We start from the raw sequence: 16,602 nt of genomic DNA, 5'->3' as shown, positions 1-16,602 counted from the left end.
TTCCCTGTGAAGCAGCCCAGTCTACAACAGGTGCTGTACCACCAGCACAGTCTACAACAGGCTCACAGAGGCACAACAAGATGAGGCTACCAAGGACATGATTTGATTTACAGTGTTTCCTGAAAGATCTCAGCTGTGTAAATCCTTATCAACAGCCAGCTGGCATGTAACATTCTTCCTCTGGAAGACGAACAATAGTTCTGACACCTGCCTCTCTCAGGATGTGGTGGGGAGAAAGCCCTTGTAAAAGAGCTGACCAAAGGAAGGTTTTAAGGTTCAGTTTGCTTGTGGCTGTGTTTGTAAAAAAGGCCCTGGTCTAACGACCCTAAAATTCAAATTTTACAAACTTGGAAACTTACAATCTTTCACCCCAAAATTACTTGCTCAGTTAAAGCATTTTAACTAAGCAAGAACTTGTTCGACTACATAATCCCTTTAGGATAGATACAAAATACAAGACAAAAGAATCTTAGCAATTTTATGATGAAGAGAAGGTATTCTGTGAATATTATTCTGTATGCAATGTATCAATTTAAGACTGCATTCATTTAGAAACTTAAAGGAAACATCCGTACATAGAAGAGTACATGGCTACTTTGGCTTTGCATGGGTTTTTGAAAGCTTCGGCTTATCTGAAGAAAATTTCGCTTCAAAGTGTGATAAACCACTTTGAAGACCACTTTCTTGGCAAGGCACAGGTTTTGTCAATAAAAAACCCTGTACCAAAAAGGTACTAAAAGGCACTAAAATTCTATTTTTCTTTCTATCTATACTAAAATTTTCACGTAACATTTTCCAACTAATTCTCAGAGCCTGGTACAGTACTTTCAACAAAGCCTTTCTGCCCAGTTGTCAAGATCACATCTTTGATACCCTTCAGTAGATGCCATTTATCTGTATTTCTTGTTTCTACAATTAAGACTCACTATAAGTCAGTCCCATTCCATTTTCCGTATTCAGGCTGTTCTTTTACTGATACCAGCTTCTGTTACTACACTTATTCTAAAACAACTTTCTGTTTCCTTTTATTCATCCACTCTAAAATGGTGTGTAAAATTATGGTTTCATCTCTCAAATCCTTCCTGAAGATGTTTTTTGTTACAATGTTACTTGCAGAACAAAAATATCCAGATCCAAAAATTATAGTCATGAACTAACTGTCCAAATGCATGCTGGGAGTAGAACTTACAACTGACCCTAAGAATACTGTTCCATACAATTTTGAATGAAGGAGAATGTCTACTAGGGGCAAATGCTATTAAGATTTGTGTACTTTTCAAGGACATTAGTTACATGATTAACTTACAAGCTCTTCAGAAAGCAATGAACTTTCCCACCAAACTATGAGTTAAATAGATCAGGGTAATATTCAGGCAGTAACACTCACAGCCATTAGATAAGAAAGTACATCATGTTATTTTTCAATACCGCTCTTTACTGTTTATCAAAAGCAATACTGTTCCAGTAGGCCTACCCTGATGGAGAAGTGGCCCAATTATAAAGAGATCAGTTACAAAACAAGTGGTCTCAGACATCTCCAGAAGGTGAAAAAACACAAGATGCACACAAACATTCCTCCTATTTTCCAGATATTTTAGAATATTACTTACTATTTCCATCAGGAGAAAACCCCTACTGTCAGCTAAGTGTCTTAAGATTCTGAAAGAAAGTCAGCTGTGTCATACGTCATGTTTACTACTCATAATGTTAGATCGGTACTTGTTGGAATGTATCATGGCAATTCTGAGATTTATTTTTAAAGGTACTTCTCAATAGGGTAAGAAGGCAAAACCTTATACCCTCCATTTTAAGCTGAATACAGTCATTATTTGTTTATTTATAAAAAAGGCAGAATAACAGTTTTAGTAAATACTTGAAGAAGAGATCTCATTGTTTTTCTAAGATTGTACAGAGAATGCAATACAGTAGAAGAGCTTAGGCATCAGAAGTATTTAAAATCCCTTAAGTCTTCTATAGCAATCAATATAAACCACTATGAAACTTACATACAATAAAATGAAAAATTGCATAAGCAAAATCTGAATTCTTGAATACAAATGTTGACAATGTATTTCTAGAGTACAGAATGTCCCTCACTCCCTTCCATAAAAGATGCCATAGCGCTATGAAAACACATTTAAAAAGTCCTAAGGGAAAAGTTTCCTAGGGTCTTTGAAATTCCTCCTTTTCCTATTTCTTTACAGATTTCTAACACCAACACTGTTCCTGTAGTTTCTCAAACAAGGCAAAAAGTAAAACACCCTCTAGATATAATCTTTAGATTTCCTATTATACTTCTCAGGTTCCTTTTGGCTTTTGAAATAAATGCAAACTGAAATCTACAGTTATATTACCAACTACATTTTAATTTTAGTTAATCTTTTGGCATGAAGAAGTACATGGTATTTGACTGCACTATTGCCCATACTTACAAGAATCATATAGGAATGTGATTTAATGAACGAAATAACCTGAAAATACTTTTTGTTTGGTCATTCTTTTGTCTACTTGTGTTTTTATTTAACTGTAGGCACAAAAACCCCACTGCTTCAGGTTCCTATCTCTATGATAAAAAGTACAGGGCAAGGAGCTACCACCTATCTATATGAAAAATTTACGGCAACATAAACTATGCCTCCATTTCTCCCTTTTCAAGCAAATATTTGAATATAATTATTCCAAGCTAGGGATTCCATAATTTTCATAGCAAAACCAAGCTGGATTTTAGAACATTTTTTATGTGATAATTTTGACTAAGCAGTTAGACTTTTGGCCATGGATGAGTCAAGCTGTTCAGTTATAGGGTCGTATTATTGGCAGGGTAGAAACTTAACTTTGAGCTAGTCTGTTTACTTTAACAGACCTAACTATGAAGCCAAGTGTTGCTCCACCACCTACTTCCTAAAGTAAGAGCTATGTGGCACAGGAGCATTTTCCACCATGCAAGTGATGAGGGATATCAGTTCAAATTGTGTCTCCTGCATATAGGTCTTTCCTGTATTTTTGTTTCATTGTTATCCTTGGCTCTTCCTCCACCACCTCTAAGATCATTCTTGCCATGTAGAATTATGGTAAGAAAACACCAGAACATTTCATGTAATCCTAGCCAAGAGTCACTCTACAAACTACTCTCTAGGAAGCACTGAGTATCAATGCAAAGAATTGTCTGGCATCAGAATCTGAAAATCTACACAGCACAACCTCTGTTATTTCTAGAAACAGGAATCTTGAATTTTTCTATAAATTTCAGCCTGCTGCATGCCAAGATGTTAAGAGTTATTGGATTGCTCTGCTGCATATTCTTTGCTTAGAATGCATTGGAAAAATCAACACTTTCCAGCGCACCCTCCCCCAACCACCTTTGCTTACTACTGATGGTAATGAAAGGTCACGGACCCTACGCCAGAAGTTTCTGTTGTGTGTAGTGTCCCTACACTGCTTGCACCAATTTGAATAAGCATGTTTTGTATTTAAAATGCTCTTACAAATATTAAGTTTGGCAACTGGTGAGTACTATAGCCCTCTTTAATAATTAATATCCACAAAATGATGATAGGTGTCGATACCTTATTCTTAGAGTACTTGTTGTGTTCAACACATGCACTATTATGGAGGACTTAAACTCAGAGCAAAAAGATTTGTGAAAAGGCATATGACCTTCTTCCCACTACAATGGCCATCCCCTAATTAAGCAATGCATCTGATAGTCATTAACAGGAATGAGATAATGAATCACTTTCTCTCTTCTTTGTTAATTTGCTGTAACCAAGCGGCTAATGGATGTCAGAGCTGAGTGATTGCACTGATTATAGTGATTTATAGTTGCAACAAAACAATTTAAAACCATTCTGATTATTCATGTTAAAGATGCTTTATGTTTTGTTTACTAAATGTTTTATGTTCCCCCTCATGCCCCTCTACACACGATGAGACAGGTCTTCCTGGAAAACTTGAAAGTTCTAAGATTTTTTTATTGTTTCAGAGTAAGGCATTTCATTTTGTTTATTAAAAAAAAAAAGTTTACCCAGTAGAAATGAAAAGCCTTAGGGTGGAAAGAAAACTTCAGTGGTGCCTAGTTCAAAAGAAGACGGAAATAAGAGGAAATAAGGCAAACTTCAAGCCACTTACCTTAGGGCTCCCAGTCCCTTCCTCATTCTCTGCAGACACATCAGTAGCCAGTATCTCTGCTTTGATGATATCCAGAGCCCTAAGAATCCAGCTGTGTTGCCGTTTGATTTGCCTCTGTAGTTCCTTCCATTGACTTGCAATCATCTGCAGCATGTCCTTCAGTCCTTCTCCAAAATGAAAGGGAAAAAAGTAAAAGCTGTAAACGCAACTGCATCTTTAAATATTATTCTTTATTCAAAGAATTAGCAGGATATTTAAAAGAATAAATGCAACAAGAATGTTAATGTATTTTCTCAGCAATAAAACCAAGCATTACTATTGTTCATGCTGCAAAACGATGCTATAGGGTGAAAACATTTCTTTTAGCCATCATGGTAAATTTTGATTATGTTTCAGCTGACAAGTTCAAGAAAAGGAAAATCCCACATAAACTGTGATTTCTATGCAGTAGGGAACACTATGGTAATCTCACCCTCTAATATCTAGTCTTTATCTCGAAACATTTCATAATCTTCCAAATACATTTTTCTGACCTCCAACTCCTGTAAATATTTTCTGTAGTTTACACATTACCATTTTCTAAGTATATGATGACATGCACTACTCTTCTCTGCTATGGCTTCTATACCTTTTTGGAACCATACATAGAAGTTACTAATTTCCTATAGCTTTCACATTACACAGATCTGTCTGATGCTGTGAAACTATTGAGGCACAATGTATAACATGATCAGAAATCAGTAGACCAAAGGATAACTTCAACCTGGATGAAAAGGATGCTAAGTAGGCCAAAATTAAGATGGCATTCCGTAGCAGTATATGCTGATTAAAACCTATTATCATACAAGTCACGCAAACATCTAAAAATATAGGGGGTGGTGGGGATAGGGAAAGGGAAATCAGTATATCTCTCCCCCTCCTTTCGATTTAAGGCCTCTGCAGAAAAAGACAAGCCTAACCAAAGAAAAAAGGTATTTTTAATTTTAATCTAGTCCTCATAAATATATTAAAATCGATGTAAGAATTAGTTTAAGTGGCAAAATAAAGCTTTACCAATGCAATTACCCATGCAGAATATGTAAAAATACATATATATATATATTTGAAATCCTAATTCATTATCTTAATGTTATTTCCATGGCACCTACATCAAAGAATGTGTCAGTGTGAAGTTTTCAGTGATGTGATTTCAATTGAAACTCAGCTGAGCAGCAAGACCAAAATAAAATGAACAGACTATTTGCAGGCAGTATTTCATTTTATAAGTATCACTGCATTGTATGCAGTATATGAAACATTTATAAATCTTGAAGGTCAATCTGATAATGTAAATATTAATAATACATAAGGAAGTGAATATATGCAGTAATTTACAGCAATGCTTCTTCATTCTTTAATAGTCTGGAGACATAAAGACTCGCAATATTTCAGAAGGATTTACCTGATTTGTGAGATACAATAAGTTCAAGAAGTTGACGTCCTTCTTCTACCACTGCTTCTTTTAAAGCACAGTGGCTATCTACATTCAACTTAAAACTCTGCAAAAAAAGAAAAGAAAAAAAAAAGAGAGAAAAAAAATCAGTATCAGTCATTGGAGAGGCAGTTATCATAAAACACACGTACAAAATTACTTGCTGCTTTTTATCAAGAACCACATCCCTATTTACCCAATAGCCAAACTAATTTGTGATACTAAAAGCTATTGATATTTTGGATCTGGGCTCAAAATGTTTCCATTAGATCAGCAAAGTGCATCTGTGTTGAAACAGCTGACAAATCTAGAAATTCATTAGGTTTTATGAAAAGTCACAACCCGTAGGCTATATCTGGAGTAACAGTGTTCTATAAAATACACTAAATTTATGCCACCACATATGAGCTCTGTTTTTTTCAGATTTCAGATTGAAATGTTGGTGATAGCACTATTTATGAAACCATAAAAAAATTACAGCATTGAATATATTGGCCTTATGTGCACTTATACAAATCTATTAATATTGTGTTTCTGAGTTAACTCTCATATCCGTGTTCAAAGAACAAATCAGACTGCTTTAGATCTCTGCATTCTTAATTTGCAAAGCAAGTATTTTCCATCCTTTTTTGCACTAATATTTTTACTAGTTTACAAAGGATCTCTGCTTTAACAGTGATTAAAATATTTTGCTTCTTTTTACTTTATTTTTTATTTTTACAAATTGCATTAAAATCTAGTAATGGAGAGAGGAACTGGAAACATGATCTACTATATGTTATGCCATTTCATACACCCCTGATAAATGGGATGAATTTGTGAATTATTTGCCAGAGCTTCTCACTCATACTTGCGTGTAAGAAAGAGAAACAAAATACAATAAAGAAAGGCGTACTTGCTGTATTTAATCATAAATCATGTGCAGCCCTGAACACACACACACATGCAACTCTTGTTCTCTTTGAAATGTCTACGGAATGAATGAAAACAATATTTGACCCCTTGGAAGAAAAGAGTTTTGCCTTCTCTTGGGAATGAGTTAGCTGGCAGACGTAAAAGGAGACTTTGCAAGTGCGCATTTGTAGCTTCTGGTTTTTATAAAACTTATTTATACTTCTCCAAATACTAGTGACCATGCTAGTACTGAAGGAGCAGACATCACAAAATACTCAAAAGCCCTCATTTCTTAGGGAAGCAACCATTTCCTTTCTTTCCTAACTCCCGTAGTCAGGCTGATTGGTGTAGCAGAAAATAATACTGCCAGAACTGTAATAAAATGATGTTCTTTTACTGTATTTGTCATGGTTGAAAGAGGCATATTGCTCAGACAGACTCTCAACAGTCTTTCAGGCAGCAGTGTACCTGACAGTTAGTGACAGAATGTTTTTGAGAATTCTCCATTCAAATAAAGAGCAATAAACAGGAATTTTGCTACCTTCAGCGTTCTGTCTAGCCCAATTTTCCTTGTATGGGCATCTGAATATATTGTTTTGTACCAGCTGTTGAACAACTGGGTCAGCCAAGAGAAGTTAAAAAGGAAAAAGGATGCCTGGTTTATGTCTGGCCCTTTCTTAAATCTGAGTTTATGAACCCAAATCTAGAAGTTCTTTTTCCTTCATAAGAGCGTGTCTGAACAAGCACTGACAATATTTAATTTACTGTTTACTTAAAACAGGCTTGTACTGAATAGTTTGTAATCATGCACTTCACAGGAAATGCACTACGCGTGTGCCTCACACAGCAAAAGAGAACCTAAAGGACCTGAGAGTAGGTTGTGTAATTTCATATAATTGAAGTTGAGTATAGATGCAGCTGGATGTGGCAGTGTCTCGAGATGATGTGGATGTGTTTGATAGGAAAATTGGAAAAGATGAGGTATTCTTTTTCATTAGGAAAAAAAAAAGAGACTTGCTGTCCTAGAAAAGATTCATTTAACATAGCGCACCAGATACTACAATACAGCTTGATTTTCAGGTGCACCTATTAACCAGTAATAATGTTAAACTGAAGAAGCAAAATATGATGAATAAAGATGGGGCCAAACTTTTGGGTTTTGACTAGCAATATTCTCCTTGTGCAAAATTCTGATTTTATGGATAAATTATGCGTGGCACAAATACCGTGAACATACATGAAATTTAGCAGAAATAAACTCTTATCAGTACAGAGGCATCAAAAGGAGGGAACCATTCATGTAAGTATAAATACAAACAGAAGCAAAGGAAATTGCCAATTGATGTAGTGAAGTATGAGTTCTGGCTTTAGAACTATATATGTATATATAATTTCTTACGGGTGGTAATTTCCTAAGAAAAAGGAACAAATGGACAAGGAACACTGGAAAGAATAGCCCTCAATCAGTGCATCAGTGCTCGTGGTTCCTCATACCTGCGGGGCTGAAAATGTGACACGTGAAAAGGGCAGACAGAGTTGAAGATGTAGCAAGTATTACATGTATATACAATGGAGAGATGCAAATCTGCACAGCTAAAGATAAAATCAGACCAAATACTTGGAATGGAGGAGGACCTTCAAACACAGAGGTCCTCTCCCATCCTGGATATTTCCCCATTCCCTACTGTTTACTTATGGCATTTGGAAAATTGTAACTCTAACAGCATGTGACCCAGGTACTCTGCTCCCCTCCTCTGATCTTTCCCGATAATGAATGGAGCCTTCGCATCTGAAGAGAGGAAAGGAGAAGAGGGGGGAAGTCAATTAATCAAAGCCGTGTTTCCAGACACATTTGCAGCTATGGAGCAGTCTAAATATCACACATGAGCACATATACATTATGGAAAATGCATGTGCGTTGGCCTGACAGCAGCTTTTTAAACAACACATTAATGTCATCCCTAGCACTAGTGTATATAATGTAGTTTACAAGCTGCAATAAGCAAAATTTCCTTATGAAGTTCTCTGCGCTTTTCCCAGTCACCATGCACCTATATATAAATATCAACTGTTGTTATTTAGCAAGGGAGGAGAAGCGAGGCAGGAACCATGCAGTTCTATTAAAGCTACAGAACTGTAGATAAACAGGAATAAAGACTCCAAAAGTGTAAGTACAAAGCCCCAGGAGTGCTACTTCTATTGACTGCATGGGGCAAAGGAGCTCAGCCTTCACCAGATGAAGCTGTCCCCTGACTTTTAGGAAACTGATGGATCCATCGGACAACAATACTGCAGAACCTCCATGGGGAACAAAGCAGCACCTCCTGATCTATACCGGGCTCCGAGCACACTAAAAATAAGAGAGCGCTTTTCCAGCATATAAGAATCTCTCCCTCTCAGCTTATTTGTCTGTACAACTGGGGATGAGAAAAATTACTTGAAAAAAAAAATTATTTGAAGTTCCTCTGAGGATTTATTTTATGGCTGTAGCTACTTAAATTTAGGAAACTTCTATTGAGTAGTTATCCTACAGTATGTACATATCGAGCTCTGATATGCAATCTTTCACTGTTTTGCAACCTTCTGTTCTTAGCAAATCCGTGTAATTTGGTAAAACACGAGCTGGGTCTTGACCTATTCATATCTGCAGCAAGGACAGTCAACAATTAAATATTTTTGTTTCCAGAGGCACACAGACTTTGTATAAGCATGTGGGTTTTTTTAAGCCATGATGTGTCCAACTAATTATTTCCAGTGTACTTTGTGTCTCTGAAACACACATAAGCAACCAGGTATCATGTGAACCTACAATGTATACATAAATATAGATTAGTTTAAATGACACAGCAGTTTACACCTATTGTCAGATTAAGATACTGTGTTAAAAGAAATATTTTAATTTTCTCAGTCAATCATACTATTAGCATGTGTGGTGTACTGGGGTGCCCCTGAGACCCAATTTTCTTGAGGTTCATTTTTCATGTGTTTAAACACCTTTGAGAAAAATATCACTGTTTCTAGGGCATTTATTTTTTAGAGCAATGGTACAGACAATTAAAATTATCTAAGTGACCTATGATTTTAGAATTTGAAGCAGAAAGCTTAATTTAAAATTTCCTAATAGTCATTTACATTTTTTAGAAAACCACAATATTACTAAAACATGGACTTCTATATTTAGGTACAGTTGAATGTATATTTTGGCTAAGAACATAGCACTTTCAATTATAACACTTACTGTGACAGATATAATTCAATTGTGAAATTTAGAGTGATGGGAACAGTTTCTGCTAGAAAAGAAATGGCATTCTTTGACTAAGACAATCCTGGGAGGATAATCAAACTCCCACAAATATTATCAGCAATGTTATGTTTTGGATAGGGAGACAGTTTCAACACACAGTAAAGTTCTAAGAAAACAGAGCAACAAATGTGTGACACTTATTTATTAAATATATGCTATATACCAATAATCTCCAGGAAAAAAAATGTTGAAATGTTTTCTTTTTTTTTTTTCTAAATTACCACATTTCGTTTGTCTTAAAGGGAATATGACTTAAAACAGCTCCTGAAAATTTATTCTTATATTAATATACAGTTACTTTTGCAACTGTATTGGTCCTGGCACAGTTACCTCCCAATAGCTTGCTATGACAAAATACCGAGATATCAAGTACTGAATTCAACTTTTGGTTATGGAAAGGTAGCTGTCTACTGACTACTTTTTTTCTTTTTTTTTTTTTTCTTTTTTTCTTCTTGAGGAGTTCTGACCACACAGAAAGTCTCTGTTTGATCACTGCCTAGTATGTATGTATTTGAGTTAATAACCTAATAAGCCATGTAATAATGTAGTGGTATTTTCATACTCCTGAACATTACTTACCAATGACATTCAGTAAATCAAGAAAATAACTACCATGTAAGCTGCCCTTACACTAACATGGAAATGGTCACATATTTAGCATTCTAATGACATAATACTAAATACATAATTAATTGGTCAATGGTTATATAAAATGGATATTCATATGCAATTTGTACATGGAAAAAGATCCTATCTTCTATGGAATAGTGCATTTCACACATTACATCTACAAATATATCATCAAACTATTTGACCTTTTAACAATTGGGAAATATCTTACTTAGGAAAGCCTCACATTATTCATCAGGGATATAAAGCCTACTTAGTATTAGAAGTCACTAGGATATGTTTTCCTGGGAATTAAATGTTACATGTGAAATAGTTCCAGTCAATGTCTCCTTTGTTCACGTTTTCCATAAAACCCAGGTGACGATAAAGAATTTTTTATTTTCTTCTTTTCTTTTAAGTTGTATTTCTAGCTGAGTGACAGTCCACCTGTTAAACAGAACACAAGCACTATGGAAATGCTTTATGCAGCTCCATAGTCAAGGTTGATTTTTACCACGATAGCAGGGATTCTACCTTTGGCTTTTAAGAAGAACATGGTGGATTCTCCTCTGAAGCTGCAGCACCCACTAAGAGTCTTTTTCTTCTCTCCCCAAGACTGAGAACATACCCTCCCTATAGCAATGATGGCCAAGGGGCCAATTATTACCAACTGCTAAGCAAGTATCTAATGCCTAATACAATATGACCATCATTTTCCTTAGATGAACCACGCATTATTTCCTTCTGTAACCAATGGGAGCTGGTAGATATTTTTTAAGATTGAATAGCTAGTGGAAAGAAGATGTGGTCTTCTACCCCCAGCAACAATGAGAAAGCTTTAAAAGACAATAATTTCTTGGGTTTCTCTGGTGGTAATTCGTTCCACTGGCATCTGTAGGCAACTAAAAACGGGCAAAATAACAATACCAATGTCTATGTCGATTCACATATCAGATTATAATCTAAAATGCCTTTAAAATTGACATAAAACTGACCTGGGAACCTCACTACTGAAATCCCATAATCATCACCTCATGCTGGCATTGTGCCACTGTAGATGTAGATCAGATGTAAGATGATTTGACTGCTCAGACAATTTCTTTGTGTAAGTTTATCATTCTTTTAAACATAATATTAACTGAACATTCTGAGTTCAAAATGTTTAGTAATGAGATAATTATAGCAACCTCGGGAATGATTTTACCTTCTCCACCTTTCACTTGATCTGAAAGTCACAGTCTTCTGACTCCTTTTTCTACCAAGATGACATTTGTCTGACTGATCTTACTTGTTTCTAGGTACACTTCTTCCACCTGGAGACCCACCACACCCGAAAGCTATTTCATCAAAATATGCCTAAGTTGTATTGTCCTACCACATGCAGAAAAAAGCCAACCAAGAGAAAAGAGCTTTCCAACCCAAAGATAAATTCATGGGGCATAGCAGCCTTGGCAAATATGGAGTTATTAAGGGAGAAAAAACATATACATATATATTATTTAAATATAAATTTACTAACTTAAAGACCAAAAAGCACTCACTGGCACTAAATAACACTATGTAGTTTTAGAACAATCCTTGAAGGATTTTAGTTCTATTAAAATTTCAGGGGAATATGAGGGAGATGTAATATGCTTTTTATATATGTACAGACATAAGGTTTTATGCAATTTAAAGGTGAACTAAAATGCCTTCTTTGCAAAATATATCTAATAAACTGAGATCCCAAACTATTAACCCAATTCATCTGTAGAATTAAGAAATGGAAAAACAAAAAATATCATAGGAGATGCAAAAAAAACCATTTACCAATCAAGACCTCCATTCATGCCCTGAATTTTCTATATTTCTACTGAAAGCTTTGGCATTGCAAACACCAAAACACAGACAGCAATTGTATTACTTCTAGTACTTAAAGTGGGAATGATATTATGCCTCTGAGAGACATAGCACAGAACCCATGGGAGTGCACCATAGCTCTTGGCAGGTAAGTAAAAGCAAATAGAGTTTAAATGTTGCTGAAAGTGTGCTTTCCTTTGAGATCCTGGCATTAGATTCTTTTAATGATTTCCAATCTCAGAGTTTTTTAAAAAATAAATTTCATTTCACTTTCAAAAACAAATTACAGACTACATCTACATTAGTCATAGCAGCATACTAAAATTTCAGGCAATAGCATACATTTTAATAAACATAAAAATTACAATTAACAGAGTACCTACATAAGCGTTATGCAATTTATTAATAAAATAAACATTAATTTCATATCAAATTTTTAAAGGTGTTTCAAAAGTTGTTACAATGATAAATTAGTGTAAAGAGCATGACCAAGTTGTCATTCAAAGAGTGATTATTCTGCAATTGCTATAAAGCTTCTAAGTCAGAACTTACATAAAATACTTTTTCACTGAAATTTCCTGATCAAGTTAGTTCAAAACATTTTATAATGGCAGTTTGATTTCATTATATTATTATAGGCACTGAATCCCCTGCATGCAAACAATTTCTTCTGCAGGCCAGGCACACAATGGACCCAGTGGAATCCCTAACTTTCACCGCTCAAACTTACAGTATCTGTGTTTTGGGATAGCTCAGCACCCAAGAATTTTACGGTTTTGGGTGGTGAGACTTGAGAGAGGATGAAAATTTGTAACACTGCCAAATCAAGTTACCCTGCCTTGTTCAGCTTCACCCACAAGTGCAAATGAATGTAAAAATTTCCCAAAGTCTGAACAATCTGGATTTTAATGTGCTCTATGACAGCATTTGGCCTTGTTTTCTAAGAAAACTACATCAGGTATTTAATACACACTCAGAGGAATATACCACCCTCTATATTCTTGCATGTAAAAGAACACTGTGTTTTAAGGATCTCATTGCGCTGTCCTCCAAAGGAATAAACATTAGCTTAAAAGCATCCTGGATATTGGTGAAAATAAAATTCTATTTTTTTAAACCTCAGACATGGTGAATTAAAAAAACAACAACAGAGCAATACAGTTCTTGAGACATAGATCAAACCTGTTCGTACACTATATTTCCACACACTTAGATCAAAAGACTTCAAAATCCTCACAAGTGATAGAGTTTAGATTTTGGACATTACAATTTTCCCCTTCCCCTTCAGTAGAAAGAGCAGAGCTACTTTAGGATGACATCCTAATATGCTTTGCCTCTGGTTTAATGCCTCCTCTGTCCAGAGATAGCTGCGGTTCTCAGAACCAGAAAAGCTGGGACAGCCTCCTGTGGAGCTAGTTAACAACTAATACGTTACAGGCAGGCCCAACAGTGCTAACTTTTATTATGGGGTCCTATTCCCTTCCTATGCACAATTGTGCAAATCTGGGGTGGCAGCAAAGAGAAGAAAAGGAGTCCTGGGAAGGTTTGAACCAATCAAAAAACAAAGTAAATGCAATATCCTTTTTTTCTTCACAGCTGTACAAAGTACCTACACAAGGTTAGGTATCCACAGATTTGGAAGACGGGTTTAGAAAAAAGTAGTACTCTTAACAGTATTCAAGCCATTCAGTCTCTGGGACAATTATTAAGAAATTATTGCTTATGCTACAGGCTTGCACAAAATAAACCTCCTGAGTGGGACTGTGTGGTAATAGCTGGTAGCAACAGTATGGGGGGACAGTAAATGGACAGTCCCTTCCTTCATTAAAAACACACATAGTAATAACAGATCTCCATCACAACAGATCTCCTACTTCTGTGAAGCTGGGAGCATAAACATGGCCCACTCCTTCTCCTTACAAAGAAAAGATACGTGTCATTTCTTCTTCTTTGTGTGACCTTATGGGAAATAATTTTAGATCAAGTGCAGTATTTCTGTATTGGTCAGGACAACAGTACTGTGGTTAGCAGGATATATACCTGGATTTTCTCTTATATACATGATTTTTCTCTTATTTAGTTACCAAAAAAGTCACTGAAGTTCAAAAGAACAGTCCAAACAGTTTAGAAACCTCTATTTCTCCCACTGCCCGCAACCGTACACTCTCTGGCTCCAGACTATAACACAGGTACAGCCAAATGTATTAAATGACAGCAACAGTTCCTTTTGATGTTCTCGGGCACTTTAACTGAAGAAACAGAAAAACTTACATAGAGGTTATTTGGTTTACAGATTTTAAAAGCTGAATAATAGTCACAACTGACAACATACATGCATTCCCTTTGTTTAAGGTTGATGTCTCACTTCCTATTAAGTCCTTTTATTTGCCTGTTATTTGAAATCTGATGGGTTTAGTCTATATCTCTGATTAGTATGTTCTGCAGACTGCTTCCTATATAAAAGGACATACGTTCAGGATCCCATGCATACCCAAAATGCCTTTCAAGATAACAGCATAAAATTCAGAAATTCAAACTAACAATAGGCTGAACAGATTCAAACCAAAGTCCTTAGAGAAGCAAGAGATTAGTCCACTCATGGTGCTCAGACTCTTTAGCACCATCATCCTGCAGATACTATTGTGTATTTTGAGGAAAAAATCTAAATTGGCTGCCATGGACATTGGAAATGCTCATATAGCAAAAGCACAGTACATAACTTAGCCATTTCAGAGGCTTTAATACCTTTAATAAAATTACTGTTACCACCGCTACCACAAAGACAGCCAGTAGATTAGCCCAAGGCATGTGTATTTAACCTTATTTTCAGAGAGAACAGGTATTTAATACTTCTCTAAACTGACATTTTTCAGAAAATGAGATTTTCCAGGGAGATGAGAATGATTTTTTTTTTTTCAGACATAGCAGACTTGTTACAAACAGACGATCAGTTATCATGAGATATCACGGAAGCATCATTACTTCACCAATACAATTTCTTAAATGTGAAAATACAGTCTATTTTCTTTGTGAAAGCATTTGCTGTTTACAGCTAAGAAAGCGCTGAGCCACGATGTGGCCAGAAACATTTATACTCATCACAGGAAAATTCTTATTTCATTTCTCTTTAGATAATAAAACTCTCAAAACTCCCATATCTTAAGAAGAATTTGGTTTTGGAATGGAGATGACATCTAAGCTTCCCATGCAGAAGAGAAGTAAATGCCAGTGTGAATCAACTTGTATAATTTGTTTTGAAACATTAGTGATACTTTCTTTATATTTTTAAGACTGTAGCATGTACAGTCATCACGGTGACTGAGAAGGTTAATATAATGGAGCAATTCTGGGCTAAAAAGTACTTTAATGTGGCACAAAACTTGCGACTAAATTGAAGTAAAAATTACAGACAGGGATCAATTTATTAGAAAAGAAAACCAAGAAATTTTAATTCCTGGAAATGATCATTTAGCATATCTAAACAACACGTTGTACTACAATGACTCCATGCAATCCTAGCTGCTTGTACTTTCCACAGAACAATATTTGCTATTCCAGTTGCAACTAAACAGAACATATTTTTGCCTAAAAAAAACAACAAACAAATAACCCTGGTGTGAACAACTAATTATTTTCAAGGAGACCATCCTCCTCCATTCTTTCCATGAGTGACAAACAATTCCTCCTTGTGCTATCTGGAAAAACAAGAAACCACCGGCTGCCATTTTTTCAAAGAATATCTTATATCCACAGTTACAATGAGAATAAAGTGAAACATTGAGAGCAGCCCTGCCGAGAAGAACTTGGGGGTACTGGTGGATGAAAAGCTGGACATGAGACGGCAATGTGTGCTCGCAGCCCAGAAGGCCAACCGTATCCTGGGCTGCATCAAAAGAAGCATGGCCAGCAGGTCGAGGGAGGTGGTTCTGCCCCTCTACTCTGCTCTGGTGAGACCCCACCTGGAGTACTGCGTCCAGCTCTGGAGCCCTCAGCATAAGAAAGACACGGACCTGTTGGAGCGGGTCCAGAGGAGGGCCACAAAAATGATCAGGGGGATGGAACACCTCTCCTATGAAGAAAGGCTGAGAGAGTTGGGGGTGTTCAGCCTAGAGAAGAGAAGGCTCTGGGGAGACCTTCTTGCAGCCTATCAGTACTTAAAGGGGGCTTACAAGACAGATGGCGGCAAACTTTTTAGCAGGGCCTGTTGTGACAGGACAAGGGGGAAGGGCTTTAAACTAAAGGGGGGTAGATTTAGACTAGATAGAAGGAAGCAATTGTTTACGCTGAGGGTGGTGCAACCCTGGCACAGGTTGCCCAGAGAGGTGGTGGATGCCCCATCCCTGGAAACATTCCAGGT

General features: G+C 36.2%; 1 protein-coding gene across 1 annotated transcript in view; it reads right to left on the bottom strand.

Annotated features, from left to right (window-relative positions):
* AKAP6 (A kinase (PRKA) anchor protein 6) overlaps window positions 1–16,602 on the bottom strand; it is a 239,706-nt gene that overhangs the window by 139,616 nt on the left and 83,488 nt on the right. Inside the window, 2 exon segments of the mRNA XM_009319363.1 lie at window positions 4,129–4,292; window positions 5,570–5,666. Of these exon segments, the coding sequence (XP_009317638.1) occupies window positions 4,129–4,292; window positions 5,570–5,666 (261 nt within the window).

Source organism: Pygoscelis adeliae, unplaced genomic scaffold (assembly GCF_000699105.1).
Source record: "Pygoscelis adeliae isolate BGI_AS28 unplaced genomic scaffold, ASM69910v1 Scaffold71, whole genome shotgun sequence".
NCBI lineage: Eukaryota > Metazoa > Chordata > Aves > Sphenisciformes > Spheniscidae > Pygoscelis > Pygoscelis adeliae.
The sequence above is the reverse complement of the archived record's forward strand: the minus strand, read 5'-3'. Positions and strand labels throughout refer to the sequence as shown.